The sequence below is a fragment of the Pseudonaja textilis genome, chromosome 2, assembly GCF_049901715.1.
Source record: "Pseudonaja textilis isolate UNSWEBS1 chromosome 2, rPseTex1.2, whole genome shotgun sequence".
In the NCBI taxonomy this organism is placed as follows: Eukaryota; Metazoa; Chordata; class Lepidosauria; order Squamata; family Elapidae; genus Pseudonaja; species Pseudonaja textilis.
Genome location: NC_141991.1, coordinates 213,609,848 through 213,632,503, shown reverse-complemented (window position 1 = coordinate 213,632,503; position 22,656 = coordinate 213,609,848). Strand labels below are relative to the sequence as shown.

At 36.1% G+C, this 22,656-nt stretch overlaps 1 protein-coding gene and 1 long non-coding RNA gene across 2 annotated transcripts in view; both read right to left on the bottom strand.

The window, feature by feature from the left end:
• LOC148127357 (uncharacterized) overlaps window positions 1–22,656 on the bottom strand; it is an 826,567-nt gene that overhangs the window by 273,349 nt on the left and 530,562 nt on the right. The window lies entirely within an intron of this gene.
• LOC113445087 (uncharacterized) overlaps window positions 1–22,656 on the bottom strand; it is a 56,603-nt gene that overhangs the window by 22,214 nt on the left and 11,733 nt on the right. Inside the window, exons 3-7 of the mRNA XM_026714090.2 lie at window positions 22,453–22,644; window positions 18,333–18,482; window positions 17,211–17,312; window positions 12,902–13,012; window positions 6,881–7,059 (exon numbers count right to left, since the gene is read on the bottom strand). Coding sequence (XP_026569875.2) covers window positions 6,881–7,059; window positions 12,902–13,012; window positions 17,211–17,312; window positions 18,333–18,482; window positions 22,453–22,644 — 734 coding nt within the window. The remainder of the gene's footprint in view (window positions 1–6,880; window positions 7,060–12,901; window positions 13,013–17,210; window positions 17,313–18,332; window positions 18,483–22,452; window positions 22,645–22,656) is intronic.

Sequence of the window (22,656 nt, the reverse complement as noted above, 5' to 3'; positions counted from 1 at the left end):
CCTGTAAGGAAGGCAGGAAGGAAACATTCTGGTGTAGCTTACAGAAACTGCCTCTTCATTAACTCTTATTACATTCTTGGCAGGACTAGACTTCCTGTCTCAGGAAAGTCTCTGGAGTTTTTTTTCCCCTCCTTTGCTGGTACTTTGCTTGTGTGGAGTGACCATTTAAAGTTACAATGGCACTGAAAAAAGTGACTTATGTCAATTTTTCACACTTGTGACTGTTGCAGCATCCCCACAGTCATGAGAGGCCAGGCAAGGAGATGCGTGCCTCGATGTGAGTGATATTGAGTTGGCCACACCCAGCCAAGAACATGACCACCAAGCCATGTCCACCCAGTCACATGACCACCAAGCCACACCCACCACCTAAGCCATGCCCACAGAACTGGTTGTTAACAATTTTGAATCCCACCCCTGGTTATAATGGCAGATTCTACTTCTAATATCTATCCAGTCTGGATGAAAACCAGTGTGCAGAGATGAGGAAGTGTGGCTTTAACTAGCTTTTCCATGAAAGTTCATCTTGGGATCTTGTTATTGGGAAACAAAGTGTTGAAAACTTTGCCAGACTATATGGGCCAAATATGTTTTCAGCAACAACAACAACAACAAATCAAGGATTGTTTCTATTTAATTTATATAAGCAAAACTAAGCTAAGCTAAATTAAACTAAGGTAAACTAAACTATAAACTAAACTAAACTATTCTGCTTCAAATGGAACATTTTGCTATAGCAAAACATTTTGCTGTAGCAACCTATAGTATTTGAACTATAATTTTCTGTATGTCATCTACATGTTCTGATTAATTTGTTACAGTTATTATTACATGCTGTGAGACATGATCTCAGCAGAATTTGTTTGCCTCAAGAAAAGGAGAATGCAGAAATGCAAGTGATTCATGGTGGGATTCTTGGTCTTCCTTTTTAATATTTCAAAACAGGTATAAATGTTCAGAAAATCTGCACAAGTTGAGAAAAACTGGGCTTCTGCTTAGTTTCCAGTGCAAAGCCAGACCAGGAATAATGGATGGAAACTGAACAAGGGGAGATTCAACCTGGAAATAAGGAGAAACTTTCTGACAGTGAGAACAATCAACCAATGGAACAGCTTGCCCTCGGAAGTTGTGGGAGCACCATCACTTGAGACTTCCAAGAAGAGATTGGACTGCCATCTATCAAAAATGGTGTAGGGTCTTCCGCTTGGGCGGGGGGTTGGACTAGATGACCAAAAGGTTCCTTCCAACTCTGATTATCTGTTATCTGTTATTTATTATCCATGAATAAGCAGATTTACAATGATTAAAATATGAATGTACATCATGATATAGAGTAATGCAGTGGCCTAGAGGTGTAGCTCTTGCCTCACAATCAGGAGGCTGTGAGATAGATCCTGGGTAGAGGCAGATTCTCTCTCTTGGCACACTGAGAAGATTTCTGCTGGAAAAAAAAAAAACACCCCACATTGGCGACAGGACGGGCATCTGGTCAGTAAACACTCAGCTCCATTCAGTTGCCCAGACTCCACCCAACAAGGGATTATGGGGTCAATAAAAGAAGATGATGATGATGTACATCATGATATAACAGTGCCCACTCATTTGGGATATAAAATAGTTTCTTCAATACTTGCAATCCTTTTGATACTCAGAAACTTGAACGAATGGGGCCCGCTCTTTTTGAGAAAAGAGTGATAACCCAATTTATTATTTCATATATATATTTGCTTTCTAAGCCAAACATTCAAAATGTACATTGTGGTTTCCACCAATAAAGAAAATGAATAATTTCTTAATAAGACAAAGGATGGGAAAGAAAAAAGGGAGAGAGGGAGGGAGGGAGGGAGAGAAAGATCATGGCAACTGGAAACTACATTGTGACTTACACTTCTGTGGATTACAGCCCAGATAGACTCTGAGAGATAAATTAGAAAATCTATTGACAAGCAGTGGCCATTTCAGAAGCTTTGTAAATGAAATAGATAGTAGGATGCTTGTAAAGAATAGATGCCTCTCTGCCTGTGGCGGATAAAGCTCTTTGTCAGAATGTAATGCAAATGTACATTGTGTCTCTTTGGAGCAACAGCGTGGACCAAAATCTATTTATAGTTAAGCCCTTTTTAAGGAAAAGCACTTAGCAATGAATATAGAGGCTTGAAGGAAGAAGGGCATGAGTGGAATAATGTGAAAGGATTATATACAATAAAGCAGTATTATCTCCTCTGATTTTCCTTGAACATAAAAAATAAAAAGGTTGCATTGCCTTGCTAATTTATTCAATTTGATTGGGGAAAATAGCACATGAAATAGATTAGAATTGGACAATGTTCTCTGATTTCTCTGTAATTTACCCGCCAGATGTTTACATTGACAAATCTCATCAACAGAGATACCATATTGGCTGGGAATGTTTTATGCTGGATGTAATATATATATATATATATAGATAGATAGATAGATAGATAGATAGATAGATAGATAGATAGATAGATAGATAGATAGATAGATAGATAGATAGATAGATAGATATATAGATATAGATATAGATAGATAAATAGATAGAGATATAGGTATAGATATAGAAATAGATAGATAGATAGATAGATAGATAGATAGATAGATAGATAGATAGATAGATAGATATAGATATAGATAGATAGATATATAGATATATAGATATAGATATATAAGATTTCTGAACTGGCCTAAAACTCATTTAAATAATTGAAATGCTTTGTCTATGCTTGCCCACTAAAAAAACGATTGTGAGCTTTTCAGTCTGACAGATGAATCCCTCAATTTTCCTTTTCATTCAGTTAAGCATGAATCAAATAACAAAAAAAGAAATGCCAAGGGATCCACTTCACTGTCCTCTTCTTGAATATCTGGATGCTAATCTAAAAGTGATGTGTTTATGTGCACGCGGAAGAGAAATTTAGAGAAACATCTAGAACAGCACCCCCCAGGCTTTTGGGCACCAGGGGCCGGTTCTGTGGAGAGGGGTTTTTCTGTGGATCAAAGGGGGTGCAGCCCAGTTTCTGGCATGCCAGGGCCTGGTGCCAGTCCACGGACAGGGGATTGGAGACCTCAGATCTAGAAGCCTGCTAAATTATGAACAGCTCAAAAGACTGAAGATTATATATGCATTGAAGAGATATGTAAGCAGGAAAAACCAGATGCCCAGATAAAAGATGCAGTAGTAGAATATCTTTCGGTCATCTTTGAGAAATTATGTGAAGACAGTCATAATGTCAGAGGTTTGGAGAAAGGCAAATGTTGTTGCTATCTTTAAAAAAAAACACGGGAGGGAGGTTGTAAGTACAGTCTGTCTGCTTGATGCAAATATTTGCCTTACTTTTGGAACAGAAGATCAAGCAGCAAATCAGTGAGCTTTCAGAAAAGTCTGCAATGCTTGGAAGGAGCCAGAGTAGGTTTATCAAGAAAAAAAAGCATGCAAAATCAATCTGATCTTCCTTCTTTTTTTGATAGAGTGAGTGACCAGTATATCTGAATGTGGATGTACCATGCCTTGACTTTACCAAAGTAGAGAAAAATGGCAAAATAGGAGATTGAATTATACTATCCTTATTCAGCTGATTTATTATATCCAATAAGAATTGCTGGGAGATAAGCAGTACTTAATTTGCAAATGTTTCCAGTTTAAAGATCTTAATCTTGAACTAAGAAGTCCTGTTGTACTTGCAGAATATTGATTTACTAGTTCCCAATTTCATCATTCTTGCATTATAGTACCATCTGATATGAGATAGTATATATACAGGTAGTCGTCAACTTACAATGGTTCATTTAGTGATTGTTCAAAGTTACAGCAGCACTGAAAAAAATGACTTATGAACATTTTTTACACTTATGACTATTGCAGCATCCCCATGGTCAAGTGATTTACATTTGGATGCTTGACAACTGGTTCAAATTTATATTTATTTAACCAATTCCAATGTCCGGGGTCATGGGATCACCTTTGTGACCTTCTGACAAGCCAGATTCACTTGAGCACGATGTTACTAAGTTAACAATTGCAGTGATTCACTTAACAAATATGGCATGAAAAGTCATAAAACCGGGCAAAACTCACTTAAATTTCTCACTTAGCAACATAAATGTTGGGCTCAACTGGGGTCGTAAGTCGAGGACTACCTGTATTTTGCTTTGAGAAATATTTCTTATCAAAGTTCTCCACCTGCTGGACATTGTTTGTAATTAACATGGTATCTTTAAGAAAGTAATATACTGTAATACTACAGCACACAGTGTATAAATAAGGATATATGCTGAAAGTGAAGTAAAGTGCCCTCTAGCTGTGTTGTACCAGAACTCCATATTTATTAGTTAATCATAGTTTAGATATGTTTCTTTTTAAATCAGATTTTATGGTTTGAAATTTGGAATAAATCAGATAAGTAGATAATCAGATATTAAAATGAAAACAAGGCTTTTCTCCTTGAGCCACCAAATTGAAGTTCCAAAAAGGATAGGAATAGGATATGTTGGTTTGATTTGCATCATTATTATTCATATCACTGTAATAGAAGATACAGAATTCTGTCTGAGTTGGTAAGATGTAACCCTTTTAATCTTATTGGAATACCATTTTCAAGTAAATGCAAGACCTAGTTTCTCTACACGTTATTCATGATGAAAAGAAAAAGCCCTGAATGATGAAATGTGAAAGATTCAACAGTGAAAAAGATTCAGAATCATTTATACATTTGGAACAAAATTTGACTCACTTTTGATATTCTGAATTCCAAATAACAATTAAGGTTATGAAGGCATGGAAACTGTAGGCTAAAATTAGGGATGAGATACTGAAAAAGATAACACATATATTGTAGATGTACCCTGGATGTAATTATGATTTTATACTTTAATTTATTTCGTTGTTTACTATGAAGCCTCTTCCAGGAGATCAACACAGAAATGTGTGGTTTTAATAGCTTCAGGATTCTGTCAGAAATAAGAGTTTCCACCATGGTAGGATCATAGGAATGCTACAGCAAATTGCAAGAAGTACAAAGTTTTGCTTTGTTGTGGATGATTGAAACATAGATGTCAGAGATATAGAGGAACACTGAAATTACAGGGATATTTGAAAATCAAAAATCCTGTAAGAATTTTAAAAATAGGTAAGGTTGCAAGGGAGGATGGTGAAACTGGAAAAACTATGGTAATACATGATTGTAGTGGTTGGGAAATTTGTTGAAAGTGTGTGTTAAGATTGCATTCGTGCCTAACAATGAAAAGAGAACATATGAAAAGAGAACATATGAAAAGAAAACATATGAAAAGAGAACATATGAAAAGAGAACAATTAAGAAGAGTGCAAAAATCATGCAAAGATTACTTTGTTAAGTATACCTGGAAAGATGTTGGCAATATCAGAAGAAGCCGAGAAATAAAATGCACAAAATTTGAAAGTGCAATGAAACTCTGTTTTGGGCTGTTAATGTACAGGCCAGATTTTTGCTTTTCAACAGGTCAGTGAGGAAGGTATGAATGTATGAAAAAGTGGTATCTGTTCATTTACAAAAAAAAGTATATGATTCTAGAATGGCATGTATGAATATGGTACTGAGGTTTTTTTTGCTATATGGAATAAAAGTAATATATGATGGAAGTGAAGCATCCACAACATAAATAGAACTCTTGTTCCAATAAAAATAATGCATCTGAAAAATAATGTATCAAAAAGAAATAAGTTCAAGTTATATATGGAAAAATATTAGAGCAAGTAGAGTGAGATGGGGATTTTACTAGTTCCCTTATAGTTGATTTGTTAAGAGAGATCAGCCAGAGGAGTATGACTCTATTTCTGTGGCTTTTGATACTATTAACTAGGGTATGAAGAAAGAATAAATAAGTTGAGAGGAATGGAATGGATGAAGTTCATAAAAAGATGAGGTTTTAAAAATGAAAGGCAATATATGAACCAGCGTATGGACCCAGTGAAAATTATTTACTAAGACAGAAAGTTATGGAGAGATATAGCTAACAGTGTTGGTGTAAACTAGATTTAGTTAAATTTCTTTTAACTAAAGTGTTTCTCAATTTCTTTTGCTAACTCTTAATTTCTTCCTGCATTTTTGCATAACATCCCAAAAGGAAATAGTATTGTATATCTATATGTGTAAGAAAAAAAAATCTTTTTAACTTGTACCCTTGAACCAATTTGCATGTATATTCAAGCCAATTTGAATTATTAAGTTTGTAACATTATGCTTGCTGTTGAGTGCAACAACAATAAAAAGAACAAAACAGATTTGGTTTAACATTCATTCTATTAAACCAAAACAGCAGGTAGGCATATTAAAATTTTCAGCTGTATAATGGAGTCTGTGGTAGGTTAATTCATTTAATAAACAACCTATACTTTTAAGTAAATCTTTAATAATAAGTATATGTATCTCAAGAGTGTCTCAAAAGAAATATAAGAAATTGCTTAACACTGATATTTGATCTAACATAGTATTATCTACTCTTAAGATATTTTTAAAAAAATATATTAGAGTTTTTTACCCAATACTTTTGAAATTGGTATGACAGATAATGAAAGCGGAGCATCCTGCACTCAAGATAATCTCATTTTGTACCTAAACACAGTATATAATTTAATTGGTATGGGTATACCATACCAATTGGGTATTATGAGAAGTTTCTGTGCATGTGAACACCAAATGCATGCTAAAATTTCATCTGTATTAAATAAAACTAGTTCTTTAGGAGAACCTGTTCCAAAAAACCATTTATGCTTTTTATACAGTGTCTTACATATGCTAAGTGTCTATTTGATACAATGTAGATCTATATTAAATCTCTTGAAACCCTTGCATTATAGATAGTAAGTATTCACTTGTCTTACCTTTTTGTGTTTGTAATAATACAGGGAACCGTCATGCTTTAATACAAACCACCTCTTTCTCCAGCCCTTCAGGATTCCAGAGTGGGTCCGCTTGTGGAGGTATCCTCGACATGTTGGACGAGGGATGTTGGGGCAACGACTGATATCAGAACCCACCAATAAGTTCAAGATATCAGGACCTGAAATGTTTGATAATAGCAAATTAAAAAACAGATTCTTCTATTGCACATAATCGAAAATGTATACTAAAGTTTTACTCTAAAGCTCTAAATGTTGAGAAAATGCCTTGTCAAAACAGATTTATTGCATTTTATTCCTATAAAAGCTTCAATTGCTTTCAAAAATCTAATATTTATAAAAAAAAATGGTAACCATCAACATATTGATGCTGATTTATTATGTACAGCAAGATGCTATTCATTGAAAATGTATCAAGAACTATACAATATGAAACAAACAAAGTTAGTGATACAGTTAGCATTTTCTATAATAATAATAAAGCAGCAGAATGAGACTCTTATTAGAAAACGTCATATTTCTCTGTACTTGTCCAACTTTTTATTGCTCTTGATGCATTATTTATATTAATGTTTCCTATAGATCCAACCTAAATACAGTGTCTCAAAACTTCTCTGGCTTGCAATCATTCTGCAGCATTCTTCTCTGATGAAGGCTGCAACCTTGAACTTTGAGTAATAGAAATTATGACAGGGTGATCCTCCTCCTCCTTTTGATTTATGTTATCTGCTATATTCTCTAAGTGCCTTATTCAACTTGGTATCTCTAATCAATTTATTTAGAAGGTCAGAATAGAGAAAAATGGAATGTATTGGCATGATTGTGAATGGCATGTTTAATTAAAGACTGGCTTTAGTTAGGGAAAGATGTTTGGTGTGTAATGGAGTTAATAATGATTATTGCAAACAGAAATATTTGCTTTTATAGTCAGTTATTTATATGGAACTATTTTGCTGGCCTGGTCCAACAGCATCTGATAGAATGTAAAAATAAAAATATTTTAACAGCAGATCAAGCACTTAAAGGGGTTCTTAACAAAATGAATTACTATGACTAAAGTTCCTTTCTTCAAATATTGAAGAAGCTTCATCTCTAGATGGCTGTTTTGAGGGGTTTTTCATGTCATCTCCTAGAACTTCCTGCATAGTTCCTGCATTGTGCCAGCATTCTTAGTAGAAGAGTTTTCTTATCTATACAGGTACAGGTGTGTGCTGACAACCTTGGAAAAATCTTCAAACTCATCATGCTGAGCCTTCCAAAAGATCCAACTGTTGGATGTATAAGCAAACTGTTTCAGTGTTTCACACATTTTACAAACCTATCTCCCCCAAATATTTTACATACTGTAATAGATATTTTTTTTAATTCATGAGATTAAAAAATGACAATTGCTATATATGTTTGAATATTTCTAAGACTGCCTCTAAGTGTCTCTAAATATAATTTGAGTGTCTGTGACTGTCATATGGAAATTATTCTTTTAAACACAGTCCTGCCATGTCTGCAGTACTGTACTTATGTGTATAGGGTTTGACCAAAATAGCATTGTGCTGTCAAAATTCACACACAGAACTTCCAATCAAATGTGCTTTTGTCATTCCACTAAGAGGAGCAGGAACCTTGACAGAATCTCAGTTCTTGTTTGAAATGGTTTTTGAATAGCAATACCCAAGAGTAGTTTGACTAATATGTAAAATAAATTACATATTAATATGAATGTTACTGTGCTTCTGCTGGTGGAAAAGAGCTCATACCATTCACATTCGGTGAACAAGAGCAGAGAATTCTCAAACTTCCTCTTAATAATTAGAAAAAGAATTCTAGTTTTTCTAAAGAAGAGTGTGAATTCCATCACCACAATTAAAAAATTGGTATATACTAAAATAAATTTGTCTTGAGAAATAACTGGCATTTGCTAAATATTTTTGTCTCTGTCAAAACAGTGTTACCCGTTACTAAGATCCCTTGGGTATAATTAGCCCTCACCCTAAAACAGTTTGAATTGTAAATATACCCTAAAAATTCATATTAATATGAATGTTATTGTGTTTCTGCTGGTGGCAAAGAACCTTTTTTTTCTTACTATCAGAAAAACTTTTTTTGTTGGCCAAATTGCTAAGAGCTAATGCATTAATTCAGCCAACGATGAATTTTCCTCCAGAGAAAATACCAGACATAAATAGTAGATTGATGTCTTGGACACTCTTATCAAGTCTCATCTCTCTGAATCCTAAATGTGCTCTTTCTGTCTGACATTTGGCCTAGATATAGGTGATTCTGTAGGAAGGTAACAATAGTAATCACTGGCACATACAGAAAAATACTTTGTTAAAAAAATCTAATTCACATTTTCCCCTTGGATCATTACTACCATATTATCACATCAGTCACTATGTGTCTAAATCTGTCCTAATTGTCAAAGTCAGCTTTTTCACTGCACCGGAATTATATTATTCAAAAATAACTTTGTTCTCTCAAGAGTTTTATAGATACGAGATATACAGTATTTGTGGCAATTTCAACTTCCCTGACAATAGAAATGGCAGCTGATATTCTCTAAACTCTCTTTGGTATGTTCCTTGCCTGTTGCAATATGGGGGACAGAAATCTCAAAAAAAGAAGAGTTAATGAAATACAATGTAAAGTTACTTGTGTTTAGCAATAGAAATAGCACTTAGACTTATATATCACTTTACCATACTTTACAACCCTCTCCAAGCAGTTTACAGAATCAGCATATTGCCCACAACAATTTGGATCCTCATTTTACTCACCATGGAAGGATGAGTCAACTTTGAGCCTGGTGAGATTTGAACTGTCAAATTGCAGTCAGCTGGCAGTCAGCAGAAGTAGCCTGCAGTACTGCACTCTAACCATTGCACCACTGTGGTGCACCATTTAAGTATTTAAATGGTGGTGCACTGCTTAAGGCAATGGCATCTCATATATATATTTGCTAAGGCTATTTCAACTTTGGAGATTTGATTCAGATGAATTCAAAATGATTTTTCCTCTAATTTTAAACAGGTACAACTATCCATTCAACAAACATTTGAAGTTTCCATGCACACCCTAAATGCTAAATACTAATATTTTTCAAAGTTACAAATTTTGCAGTTCTCCCCCCAGCCACAGTCATTCTCCCTTACGACTGACTGCAGAGATACTGCAGCACACTCACCCATCTCTTTTCCTTCCATCTTATCCAGCCAGGTCCATGGAACCTGGTACATAGTATGTTAGTCTCCTTTGCCAATACACTGGGTTCTATGCATTATTTTGCTTCCCTTGAAATCCCTTCCTCTCTAGTCAGCATTTCTTCTTAGCTCCAGTGGTGCTAGTTTTACACTAGTGGCACTAAGAAGAAATCATAGTGGTTTACCCTGGCTAGGGAGGAAAGGATTGCCATGGAAACAAAAGAGATTGGATTTCTTCTTAGCTCTAACAGCATAAAATTAGTGCCAGTGGAGCTAAGAAGAAATCATAGTAGTTTATGCTGGCTGGAGAAGAAAACATTGCAATGGAAACAAAAGAGATCAATTTTCTTCTTTGCTCTAACATCGCTAACTTTACGCTAGTCTTGGGCTGTAGAGCAAAGAAGAAATCCAATCTTTTTTGTTTCCATAGCTATGCTTTCCTCCCCAGCCAGGATAAACCACTACAATATCTTTTTAGTGCCACCAGCATAAAACTAGCGCTGGCAGGGCTAAGAAGAAATTGTACTAGTTTATGCTGGCTGGAGATGAAAGGATTGTAATGGAAGCAAAAGAGATTGGATTTTTTCTTCTTTATGCCACGTGACATAGCAAGGGAGTGGGGGGCAGGAAGCAGGGCATGGGGTATCTTAGAGGGTGGGCGAGGCCTCCTGGGAGTGCCAATGCCTGCACTAGGCCTTCCTCAGTTTCTCCCATCCATGAGTCTCCCCCATGCTCTGCCTAATGCCTCAAGCATTCGTTTAATGAATGTATTGGGCAAAGCAGGAACAGAGGAAGGCATTAGTTATGTGCTTTATTTAATATAGTCCTTGACTTCCAACATAAATGGGCAGGATCCATAAATGTCATAAGTCGAGGAAGACCTGTATTGAATAGCACTGAATTAACAATCCAACTGAACTGAGAAGTCAGATAGGTTAAGAGCAATCTATATGGCCTTGAACACATCTTCTTGTGTTTTTAAGGATAATATACCTTTCCACTATGAATAACATCTCAGTCCAGTGGGATTGGTTTGCCCCACTCATGCCAGCAGAAAGGGCATATTATGGAAGCCACCAGTCAAACAATTTCATCTAGTGAGGTCTACTACGGCTTCTGCCCCTTGGAAATCATATCCTCCCAAGTTAGATCTGTACCAATTCTCCTGACCTTCCATAAGAGAATGTAGAACTGGCTCTGCCGTTTTGTATGGGGCCCCTAATGGGGATGCATCACTTTGGAGGCTATCAAATTAAGAGAAGACTGCATGTACTTCATGCTCCTCTTCTTACCATCTTTTATTCTAATGGTTATTATTGTTATTTATTGTTTATTATTTTAATGTTTACCACTTTTTAATGTTTGTAAGATACCCAGAGATGCCTATACATGAGATGGGCAGCACGAAAATCTAGTAAATAAATAAAATACGATACTACCACATCTCTTCTAGCTAAAAGCCTAAGAAAGCAGCAGCCTAGTTATCCAATTGCTTGTGTCATTAATTAAATTCTCAATTGAATAGAGCAACCTGGCTTGTCTACAGACAATTCCTATTTTCATGTTATCCTAAAATGGTGAGAACCCCACAAATAGACTCCTAAGCATTATGTAAAACATTCTGTTGTAATAATTTGACTGGGCATTTCTGGCTTTTGGCTAAGAACTAATAGCAGAATACAGAATAACAGAGTTGGAAGAGACCTTGGAGGTCTTATAGTCCAACTCCCTGCCCAAGCAAGAGACAAATTTTAGACAAATGTCTGTCCAATTTCTTCTTAAAAAATCTATGCTGATGACCCACATCTTTTGAAGGAAAGCTGTTTCATTGACTGATTATTCTTACTGTCAGGAAATTTCTTCTTAATTCTAGGTTGGATCTCTCCTTGACAACTTTTCATCAGTTACTTCTTCTCTTAGTAGACTGCTCCATATTGTGAGAAAGAACTATGTGTGACTAAAGAAAGCATATTTTGGCAAGCATAGAACTGATCCACAAATAAGGAATTTCTAGAAAGTACGTGAACAGGAAATGTGGATAGGACAAAAATCTTAGAGAAGTGGCAAACCAAAAATGATCCAATGGCACCTTATCCACTATTGTAAGGCAGACAGCTTGAAGGCAGAGAACTGAAAGACTCGTAACTGCAATTTCTTCATGGTATTTCATTGAGAATAAAAAAGGCTGAAGAAAATAATTTGTGTTGAATTGAAGGAAACTGAAGGATATGATTAGTCATATTGCACATAGTAAGAAAATCAGAGAATTAATATTTGTAGTACTTTGATGTTGCAGAAAAGATGCCTGCCCAATATTTATTATTGATGTTGATATTTGTGGTTGAGTTAGATGCTCCTCAATTTTTTTCTATTTTTGCACAGTGTGCAATTTTGTCATTGTTGAGAAGATAATGCCCCCAATTTGAGTAAGCACAGTCAGAGCTAAACCAAGGATTTTTGTACTGATTGTGATCTCTTCACTGGGTGTGTTAAATATCCTGATAGGCGAGTAGCACAGCCTGAAAAACCAACGCATCATTTTACCCCTTGATTTGACTTTTTATTTCAACTTTATGCTATCACAACAACAGCATTCATTACAATATGTCTTAAACTTAAAAAAAAAATCCTCAGGACTGTGGTCTCCTGAAGTATGAGATGAAAGTTTTAATGTTGAGCAAGATTTTTTTTAAAAGTTGTATGAAACTTTGTCACTCTGTGCTGCAGCTATTATTTCTTATTGTTGTGGGTCTCCACACCATTTACAAATCATCAGTTAAAAGTTTATATTTTTGAGCAGACTTACCTTTTCTTGCTAGGTTTGCTGCCTCTGAATGAGGCATGCTAGTGACATCTGTGCCATTGACAGCCATCACTATGTCTCCAATCTGAAGGCCCGCTTCTTCTGCCGTACTATCTGCCACAAAATGAAAAAAAAATGCTCAGCTTTTAGGAATATTTGGCTAATACTGTATCAACACAAGGAAGGCAACCTCCTTCTCATTACATCCACTGCTGCAATCCACTTCTCAAGAAGTTGAAAAGGCTAAGATTTTCCCTTGCTTTGCATAAGCAATCCAAGTTGAACTTGTCTAATATTGGGGTCATGCAGACTACTGTCTGTGGTTCTCTGCTTGAGGCTCATTAAAATGAATGGTGAGAGGTGATTTATATTCCTCCCCACTCTTTTATTAGGTCAGACTCACAGGCAATCTAACCTGAACAGAATTCACTTGATTTTTAAGTGCATGAGGTCATTACACAATGACATCATTGATTATCTGAAAAGGCTAGAATATGAACAATGAACCATGGGCTCCATAATACAATCCTGGTATCATATTATCACATTAAAAAAAGAATTGCAGAGGCAATGGTAGAAGAAAAAGAGCAGTAGAGAAGGGATTATTTTTTTCTAGGGATACCTCTTGAATTTCCCTAATATTACTAGGTTATTGCTCTTTACCATATTCCAATGTTCAACCTATGGCAAAGTACAAATTAAAGCTGTATTTACAGAAATCTCTCTGGATTTCACAGGCATACTTAGAAGACAAAGGAGAAATTTTCTGACATTGAGAGCAATCAACCAATGGCCTTCAGAAGTTGTGGGAGCTTAATTGCTGGAAGTTTTCAAGAAGAGACTGGATGGCTATCTGTCAGAAATGGTGTAGGGTCTTCTGCTTGGGCGAGGAAGGTTGGACTAGATGACCTGCAAAGTCCCTTCCAACTCTATTAATCTGTGGCAGGGTGCTTGGTTAGGAAATTCACACATTGCCCAGAAATAACAGGTGAACTGAATTAATAAAAGTAATCTGTGCTTCTGCTTTTTTTTTTTTAGCTTGATGTGAAATCAAATAAAAATGTTGAGGATGGGAAGGTGAAGCTCTGACTGCAGGTTTTTTATGATTTCCTTTAATGTTTAGTTGGAAGGAGCTGGGCAACTCATTGGAGAACAAATATAGTTAGTCCTCAACTTATAACCATTCATTGAATGACTGTTCAAAGATACAACAGCACTGAAAAAAGTGACTTATGACCCTTTTTCACACAACCATTGCAGCATCCATCCCCTTAGTCATGTGATCAAAATGGCAGGTATTTATGACTGTTGCAATTTCCCAGGGACATGTGATCAACCTTTTGTGACCTTTTGACCAGCTAAGTTAATGGGGAAGACAGATTCATTTAATAACCATGACTTAATAACTTAACAATTGTAGTGATTCCCTTAACAACATGAGCAAGAAATATCACTTAACAATTGTCTTGCTTAGCAATGGAAATTTTGGGCTCAATTATGGTCATACGTTGAGGACTACCTGTAGTTGCAGGATAACAAGATTGCATTTCTGAGACCAGAGGGCCCTGATGGTTCATTCTATGGAAGTGCTCAGATATTTCTTCAGAAGCTCAAGGCAGCATGTGCAGCTTTCCCTTCTCCAAGTATTCCCTATAATAAATTGGACTAAGATTATAATACAATTGTTGTCCCTACAGTAACAGTGCTGTTAGGTAAACTGGGCTAAGAGTGATTGACACAAAATCATCAAGTGAGCATCAGTGACTGAGAATACGATTGAACCTAGTCTTAATCTAATATCTTAACCACTTTGCATTCCCACAGAGCTAAACAAACATTAGAAGAATTGAGAGCTTCAAAATAATTGTTATGGAAAGAACTAGTTGGTGGGATTTCCAAACATATAAAAATATGTCTGATCCAGAAGTACTAAATTATCCTCTGGATTATTATCAGTAGCTTAAATATTCATGCACATTATGTCTCAGTGGTGGGATTCAAATATTTTTACCACTGATTTGGTGGGCATGGCTTGGTGGGCACACTTTGTGTGCGTGCACAAACTTTGCGTGCGGTGTGTGCCAAATGTGCACTTTGCACAGGTGCAACGGCATTTGCACACAGGTGCAGAGACGTTCTAACTCATCTCCTGCAAGCCTGCACGATCCCAGTTGCTTCAGCAACTGCTGCGCGGCACTCTTCTGTGCTGCACAAAGCAGTGCACTTCAAATTCAACAGATAAAAGTGAGTATGGGAGCCCAGGTGGGCAGGTGGGCTCAACAGCAGAGCAGTGGACAGAACTGGTTTGGTCTCCACTGCTCATCACTGCTACCGGCTTGGTAGAACCGGGCCAAACCAGTAGAACACCACCCCTATTATGTCTGTGGTACAGATGGATGTAGCCTGCTTTTATGTAAAGACATGCTAGGGACAGAAGGAAATGTAGAAAATATGTTCAATTCAGGTCTATCAAGTCACTATGATTTGAATTATCCCTCAGTGTTTCTCCGAATAACGTTCTTCCTCTGTATCTCTTGCCAGCATACAATTAAATGTCATAATGTATTCTGAAGTATTTTCTTCCATAAAACACAAACACAGAAATCCTTAATTGATACAAGTACTCTAAATTTTCTGATGCCCCGTGCCTTAGAAAGTGCATCTGAATAGCGTAAAGCTCTTTTCTGAAGGAGTGGAAGGAAAAATCAGAAGCTAGCAGAGAAATGACAGGTGCAGGAGTTCTGGGAGCTTCTGCTCTTTTCATAAAAGCTCATCAAATAATATATCTTGCATTTGACTGATACATCCATAAACTTGACATTACATTTCCAAAGCCATTTCAATATTTTTGAAGGTTTTGGGAGGGTAACTTTTCACCATCTCCATTTACTGCAGTTTGGAGAAAAGAAGCCATTTTGAAGGAACTGGCTCATGGTTTATTCATTCCTGCCATTTAGAAAGTTTTAAAAATGCCAGAAAGGAATGTCAAAGAAAGTATGTTGTACTTCTGAACTTCTCTGGGTTTTACTTGTGAATGCCTTTTGAAATTGCTTTTCAACCCATAAAACTCTTACAGTCCACAGAAAATTATTCACGCAACATATTTCAGGTGCACCTGTGGATAATGAAAATAAATACCAATAGTGCAGTCAGGAACTGGATTTCAACCTGTTTCCATCAAAGAAACAGTATCCTACAAAATTGTAATTGTAATACTGAAATAAGAATAGGATACCTGATCTACAACTTATGTAGAATTAACTCGAAACATCTGAAAAGAAATAGATTGCTTATCTGTGTCGTAAAACTCATGTTGTAATGTTGTCATCATGTGACATATCACACCTTTTTTCCCTTCACTAAAACGGGGATGGGGGTGGCCAGTACATGATGCATCTGGGCTGTGGGCTGTGAGTTTGACACCCCTGCTGTAAAGCATGAGTCTCCAGCAAGATCCTTTTTTTGCATTTACAATTTTCTGCAATTACAAATATTTATTAGCGGCAAATAAACCTGAATGTAAGTGCATTTCTAGAAACAATAATTTTTGCAAGGAAAATGTCCACACTTCATATAAATGCAAACAAGTATAACTAGTGGCCTGAAATCAGGTTTGGTGGGCAAACTATTAAGTAAGCCTGAAACGGACATTTTTAAATTCATGTGGGGAAGGAAAAGAGAAGAAAGAGCAGGTGAATCCAAAAGATATACTCCCAATATCAAATATTTTCTAAAGAGATACATGTCAGGGTGACAGATATTCAAGTAATCATTTGTTCTGTCAAACTGAATTATCACAAGAAGATGTCAGGTGTTAAAAAATGATCTTATTCAAAAAAGAGACAGGCAAAACTACAAGCAATCCACTTTCCCCCCCTAACTGCCAAGGCACACTGGCCTTTTTTGTCATTATTATCATCTTTTTATAGCAGGGTATAAAGCAGAGCATAGGAGAAGTAATTGCTTCAGGCAGGAGCTGACCCTTTTAGTTTGATTAAATGAAAGTCAGAATCAAGGAAGTTTCTTCATCCATAAGTGAGTGGCAAAAAAGAAGAAAACGGTTCCCATAAGGATTTTTTTTATTACAATAGTAGGTCTATTTGCAAGAGTAACAGCAGGATTTTCTCCGTATTATAGAAATCCAATAGAATTCTAAAAAAATATGCTTCATTGTAATCACAATAAAAAAAAAATCAGAATTGTTGAAACACCTGCTATCTCTTTGCTGGCTTTTTAAAACACAACATCGTTTAAAACTCCTTTGAATCTTTTCACAAAGGAAGTGAGCTTTGGGGATGATCATGTCACTTACTGGAATCTACTTTGGTCACCAAGATGGGGTTTGAGAACTGGATTCGGAATCCCCAAGGATAGTCACCCATTCCTTTAGGAATCCTCACAGTTCGCTCCCGAACTAAACAGAACAAAGAAAACAAAAGTGAAGTAAAATGACCATGTTCATATTTTTATGGGGCATTGTTGACTATGAGAAATAATTCTGAATGGGCTACTTCTTGTTATGGAGTTACAATTAAATGGATTTTAAAAAAGCAATGAATAAATCTTAATCATTAATTAAATTATTAAATTCAAAGAAATAATCAAGAATATAAAATTGTAATCACAAGGTGCTTTGATAATTCTAAGCGTACATTGGCTGAAGCCTGGCAGGGCAGAAAAAGAACTGAGTGATGTTTTCTATTTTAATTTCATTATTGATTATGATTAATGTTTATTAAATTATCCTTAGCTTTCAATTTCCAATTTCCTATTTCCCATCACATGAAACTTGCCTCAACTTAACTTTGGTCTTATAGAGTCTTATATTTTGATACAGAACAAATATTTTAATATCTTCATTAGAAAAGGACAATAATCATTACTGGGATGGCAATCCCACCATTTCTTTAATGTAATTGAGATTGCATTCTTATGAGACACACAGTATACCCAATAGTGTTTCATTGAAACACTTAACTTTTTAAGGTACACTTAGGTACATGGTTCAAGTAAATAACTGGTTATACATATGGACTCCACAACAATGTCTGAAAAGGTTATAACAATAGTCAAGATGATGGCCCTGAACTCTAATTGTTTTTTTTCCCATTGCATTTCATGTAAAAAGAGTGGAGTTTGATTGTGCAGTCCTGGCTACCATCTTGATTTTGTTTTATTCCTTCCTATCTCTCACGGATCCCCTTCATATCACATGCCTGAATGTCTTTTTATATCCCTCGTGACATAGAGAGATTTATTCTATCTATCTATCTATCTATCTATCTATCTATCTATCTATCTATCTATCTATCTATCTATCTTCTATCTATCGTTGTTTTTATAAGCAATAGTATCTTGCAATTGATAATGAATTAAAAAATCATTAACTTGCCTATTCTGAAGACATTATCATATCATGCTCCTTTAAACTCACCAGTGACTGGCCTTTTGCTAAGACATCTGAAGTTATTGTCTGCATTAGGATCATCCCCTTGAAACACCCATGAAGCTGAATGGAACATTTCTGTGTAGAAGCCACTTTCCCTGTGTGATCCCAGATCCAAGGGACCACCATGTGAATTCACTGGAAAAAACAAGAATTGGGAAAAGGAAGATTTTTGTTGGTGTCATCAAGAAAGTGACAAAGTTACTAAAAGCAAAAAAAGATGAAGAGAAATTAGAATCTACTGGTAAAAAAAAGTGGGGAAAAATTCTTAAAAACAAAAAGGATCCATTCATGCCTTGGTCATGATTTTTCTGCTCATTATTGTGAATAAATTGAGTATTTTAATGTCTTGTTCTTTCTGTCTCTATAAAATTATAACTTAGTTTTGTTTATTTATTTATTTATGCTATTTATTTACAAGACTTATATGGCCAGGACTCTCTCATATGACAACTCTAGGTGACTCACAACAAACAATAAAACATGGTTAAAAACAAAGGTTCTCTTCCCCTAGGCACCAGACCAAACATTGTTACAACTCAGCCTTCATCCTGTTCTTATATCATCTTCTTTTATTACTTTGTAAGCTATATTAAATATTTTATTACCGGTATTAAATATTTAAAATATGAATATAATCTGGCTTGAGGACTAGTGTCAACTTCAGACAAAGGCTTTCATTTTTATTAAGTGAGTCTTCCTTTTGGCTATCACTAAAGCTACTTCCTTACCCTTCTTTCCATATATTTGATCAGCACAAGCTTTCAGAAGGAAACAGAAAGAGTGATGCTGATCATCCTTTGGGCTAGGCCAGTGCCTCCATTCCAGAGATGGTATTTGGCAGGTTCTGACCAGTTCTGGAGAACCAGTAGGTCAGATACCACCTCTGACTGGAGATTTTATAGTATCCTTCCCCTATCACGCCCACCAAGCCATGCCCACAGAAAAATTGAATCCTATCACTGCTCCATGCTTAGAAATGATATGTGACTCTGATGAGGAGGCTCAAATCAGTGGCAATGGGCTTTCAGGACGAGAGGCCTCGGGAGCGTCCAAAAATGCTGAACATCTGCGTTCCATTGATTGGAGAGAGAGAGAGAGAAGTAAAAAGATTTGCTTTGATAATTCAGCTTCTGTCCCCTAATTAAACCTTTGATTTGTGACTTGGCTATACCTTAGCTGTTGCTATTGCTTCTGTAGTCCCAGATAAACAGCCAAAAAGGACTTCTAGATTCTATTGAACTTGACAAGCAAGTGCATTAGTGGTGGGATTCAAATTTTTTTTACTACAGGTTCTGTGGGCGTGGCTTGGTGGGCGTGGCGAGGGAAGGATACTGTAAAATCTCCATTCCCTCCCCACTCTTGAGGGAAGGTTACTGCAAAATCCACATTCCCTCCCCACCCCACTAACCTGCTTTCCAGCTCCGTTCTCCTGTGCAGGGCAACAAAAGAAAACCCAGCCAATCAGCTGGCACTCGGGAGGCAGAGAAGAGATGGGGGCGGGGCCAGTCAGAGGTGGTATTTGCCAGTTCTCCGAACTACTCAAAATTTCTGCTACCAGTTCTCCAGAACTGGTCAGAACCTGCTGGATACCACCTCTGAAGTGCATGCAGCCTGGCAATTAGAAGGCACATATCAATTCAAGTCATTCATTTAAAATAGCTCTATCTGTATCACACAGTAAAGGTTGCTATTTTCTTGAACCCAGAACCTAGGACATATTAAATTTCAGGATCATATAAAAACACGTAAAGTTGATCACAATCACGGTTTCCAAGTTTGTTCTATCCTATTGAACTTTTACCAATTATGTAAGGAATGTTTTTGCTCAAATACCTTCCTATTGTTTAGCAGAGCAGATGAGGTCTGCAGGTTTAGTTTTATGAGCCAATATTCAGAATGCTTGTTAATGTTAAGAATAGAAAGCACAAAGCTGTGGATTTTGTGTGGGAAGCAAAAAGGAGAGTCTAAAATAAGTAATACCACAAGTAAGGCTTTTGATATTTGAACATACATCTTAACTTTAATTTTTATATGTAGGTTTAAAAAAATAATTTATCAAAATCACTGGTTTTAGATTAATATTCCTTTTGTATTAACTCATTTTCTCTTGTAATATGTTTACAAAGAAATATGAATTTCTTTTCTCAACATCATCACCCTAGAAATGTATATATATATTTAATACTGAATCCTGTGTTATTTTCATTACAGATTAATACAATATAAAATATCTGATAATCTTCTCTTATTAGTTCAGAATGTTACAGAAAAATGTAAGGGATTCTCCCCTCCCCCCAAGACAGATTTTTCTTCCCATTAACTCCCTTCAAATGAATTATTCAACATTACCATTGCTGGATCACAGAAAAGAAAATTACAGACAGACTTTCACATAAAAGCCTAGGTGAGCTTACCTTTCTGTTGTCCTTTTGACCTGTGAAAGTCCATGTGTTATGACTGATCTTTATAAAAAAAACATTGATTTAAAAGCTCAATGATTTTTTTTTTTTAGTTCCACAGTTAAAGAGAGGAGGAGTTTTCAAGGAGCAGCTTAGATCATATGGATGAATGATTCACAGTTAATTCAATCATTCCAGAAAGCACTCATCAACATCATGTTACATAAGGGACAATAGTATTCATAACACAGCACTTTCAAGCAACAAGTTATTGTTTATGTCACAGCACCATGAGAGTGTATGACTTAGTCAAGTCTAGCCAAGTTTAAGCAAAGACTGCAAATTAATAGCTTCAGAAAGATTTTCTTTGGGGGAAAGGATGCCTTTCAAAGACACTTATGAACTTTATATTTTGGCAAAAGGAATAAAAATGAAATACTTATTTTACTGATAGATACATTTTCAAAACATTTAATTATTTTTTTCCTCATTTAGGCTATTATAGATAGATATAAAGGGCTGGGAGGATTTTGTTTTTGTTTTTCTTAATCTATGTTTTTATTGTACTGTTTATTTTTCCCCCTAATCTATGACAGAAAATCATTGATTTTTCTGTGATATTAAAAATACAACAAACCTTTAGTAATATCTTAAACCATGAATATTTTGCTATCTTTTCCTTATATTTAGCATCAGCTATTTAAAACAGTTTCTTCATTTTGAAGGGCCAGCTTAAAACCTCCCAAATTAAACTGAAGCACACTAAAGAGCTGAATCATGTCAAAAGGCACCTGATTTTTCATGTGCAATTACTAGAGTGTAAAAATATTGTTAGTGTCAGGTTTACAGTTCTCTTCTCACATACAGCTTGGGTATTTCTGTGATAGTTTATCTAAACTGGGAGTCCAACTTTTTTGGATCAAGAAGCATCCTGGCAGTGGTGGGATTCAAATTTTTTTACTACCAGTTCGGGCGTGGCATGATGTGGCTTGGTGGGTGTGGCTTGGTGGGCATGGCAGGGGAAGGATACTGCAAAATCCCCATTTTCTCCCCATTCCATTCCCTCCTACTCCTGGGGGAAGTTTACTGCAAAATCCTCATTCCCTCCCCACCCCACTTTCCAGCTCCATTCTCCTGTGCAGGGCAACAAAAGAAGACCCAGCTGATCAGCTGGGACTCAGGAGGCAGAGAATAGATGTGGACGGGGCCAGTCAGAGGTGGCATTTGCCGGTTCTCCGAACTACTCAAAATTTCCGCTACTGGTTCTCCAGAACTGGTCAGAACCTGCTGAATACCACCTCTGCATCCTGGGCTCTGAATAATGTGCTAAAGATTCCACTATAATGAGTCATACACGGGATGTTGAGAGAGACTAAAGTTAAAATTTATTTCATTAACATTTAAATGTAAATAAAATTTTAAAATAGTTTTTATGATTGCTCTTCTAGCTTGTATTTAATCATCTCCTCTTTATTCATTTTCCTTTTAAAAATTATAATCTAGGAACCGATTTTAGAGGTATCTGGAGCCATAGTAAGCTCTTTAATATGGCCATGGCCCTTATTCTAAACACATTGCTTTTTACAATTTTACCTCTAGACCTATATATTCTGCAATGGGACAACTCCCATGGGACAAGTGATGAATTTATCTGCAAATCTTTAGCAATTTTTTTCTTCATATCACCAACTAAATGCAGTACTTACTGGATCCTATGGTGAAGCTGCTATACTTAGAGCTCTTTCTAGCTGAAGGGTGTCTTCTGCTGTTTTTGAACCATTTCCTTCGTCTAGCCCAATGGTCTCTTTCTTCTTCCTCTTGGGAACTATTGTTTGTCCTTGCATCTTTCAGCACTTGATCACTTGATAATCCTGTGCTCGTGTCTTTCAGTGATATAGCTATATTTTGTG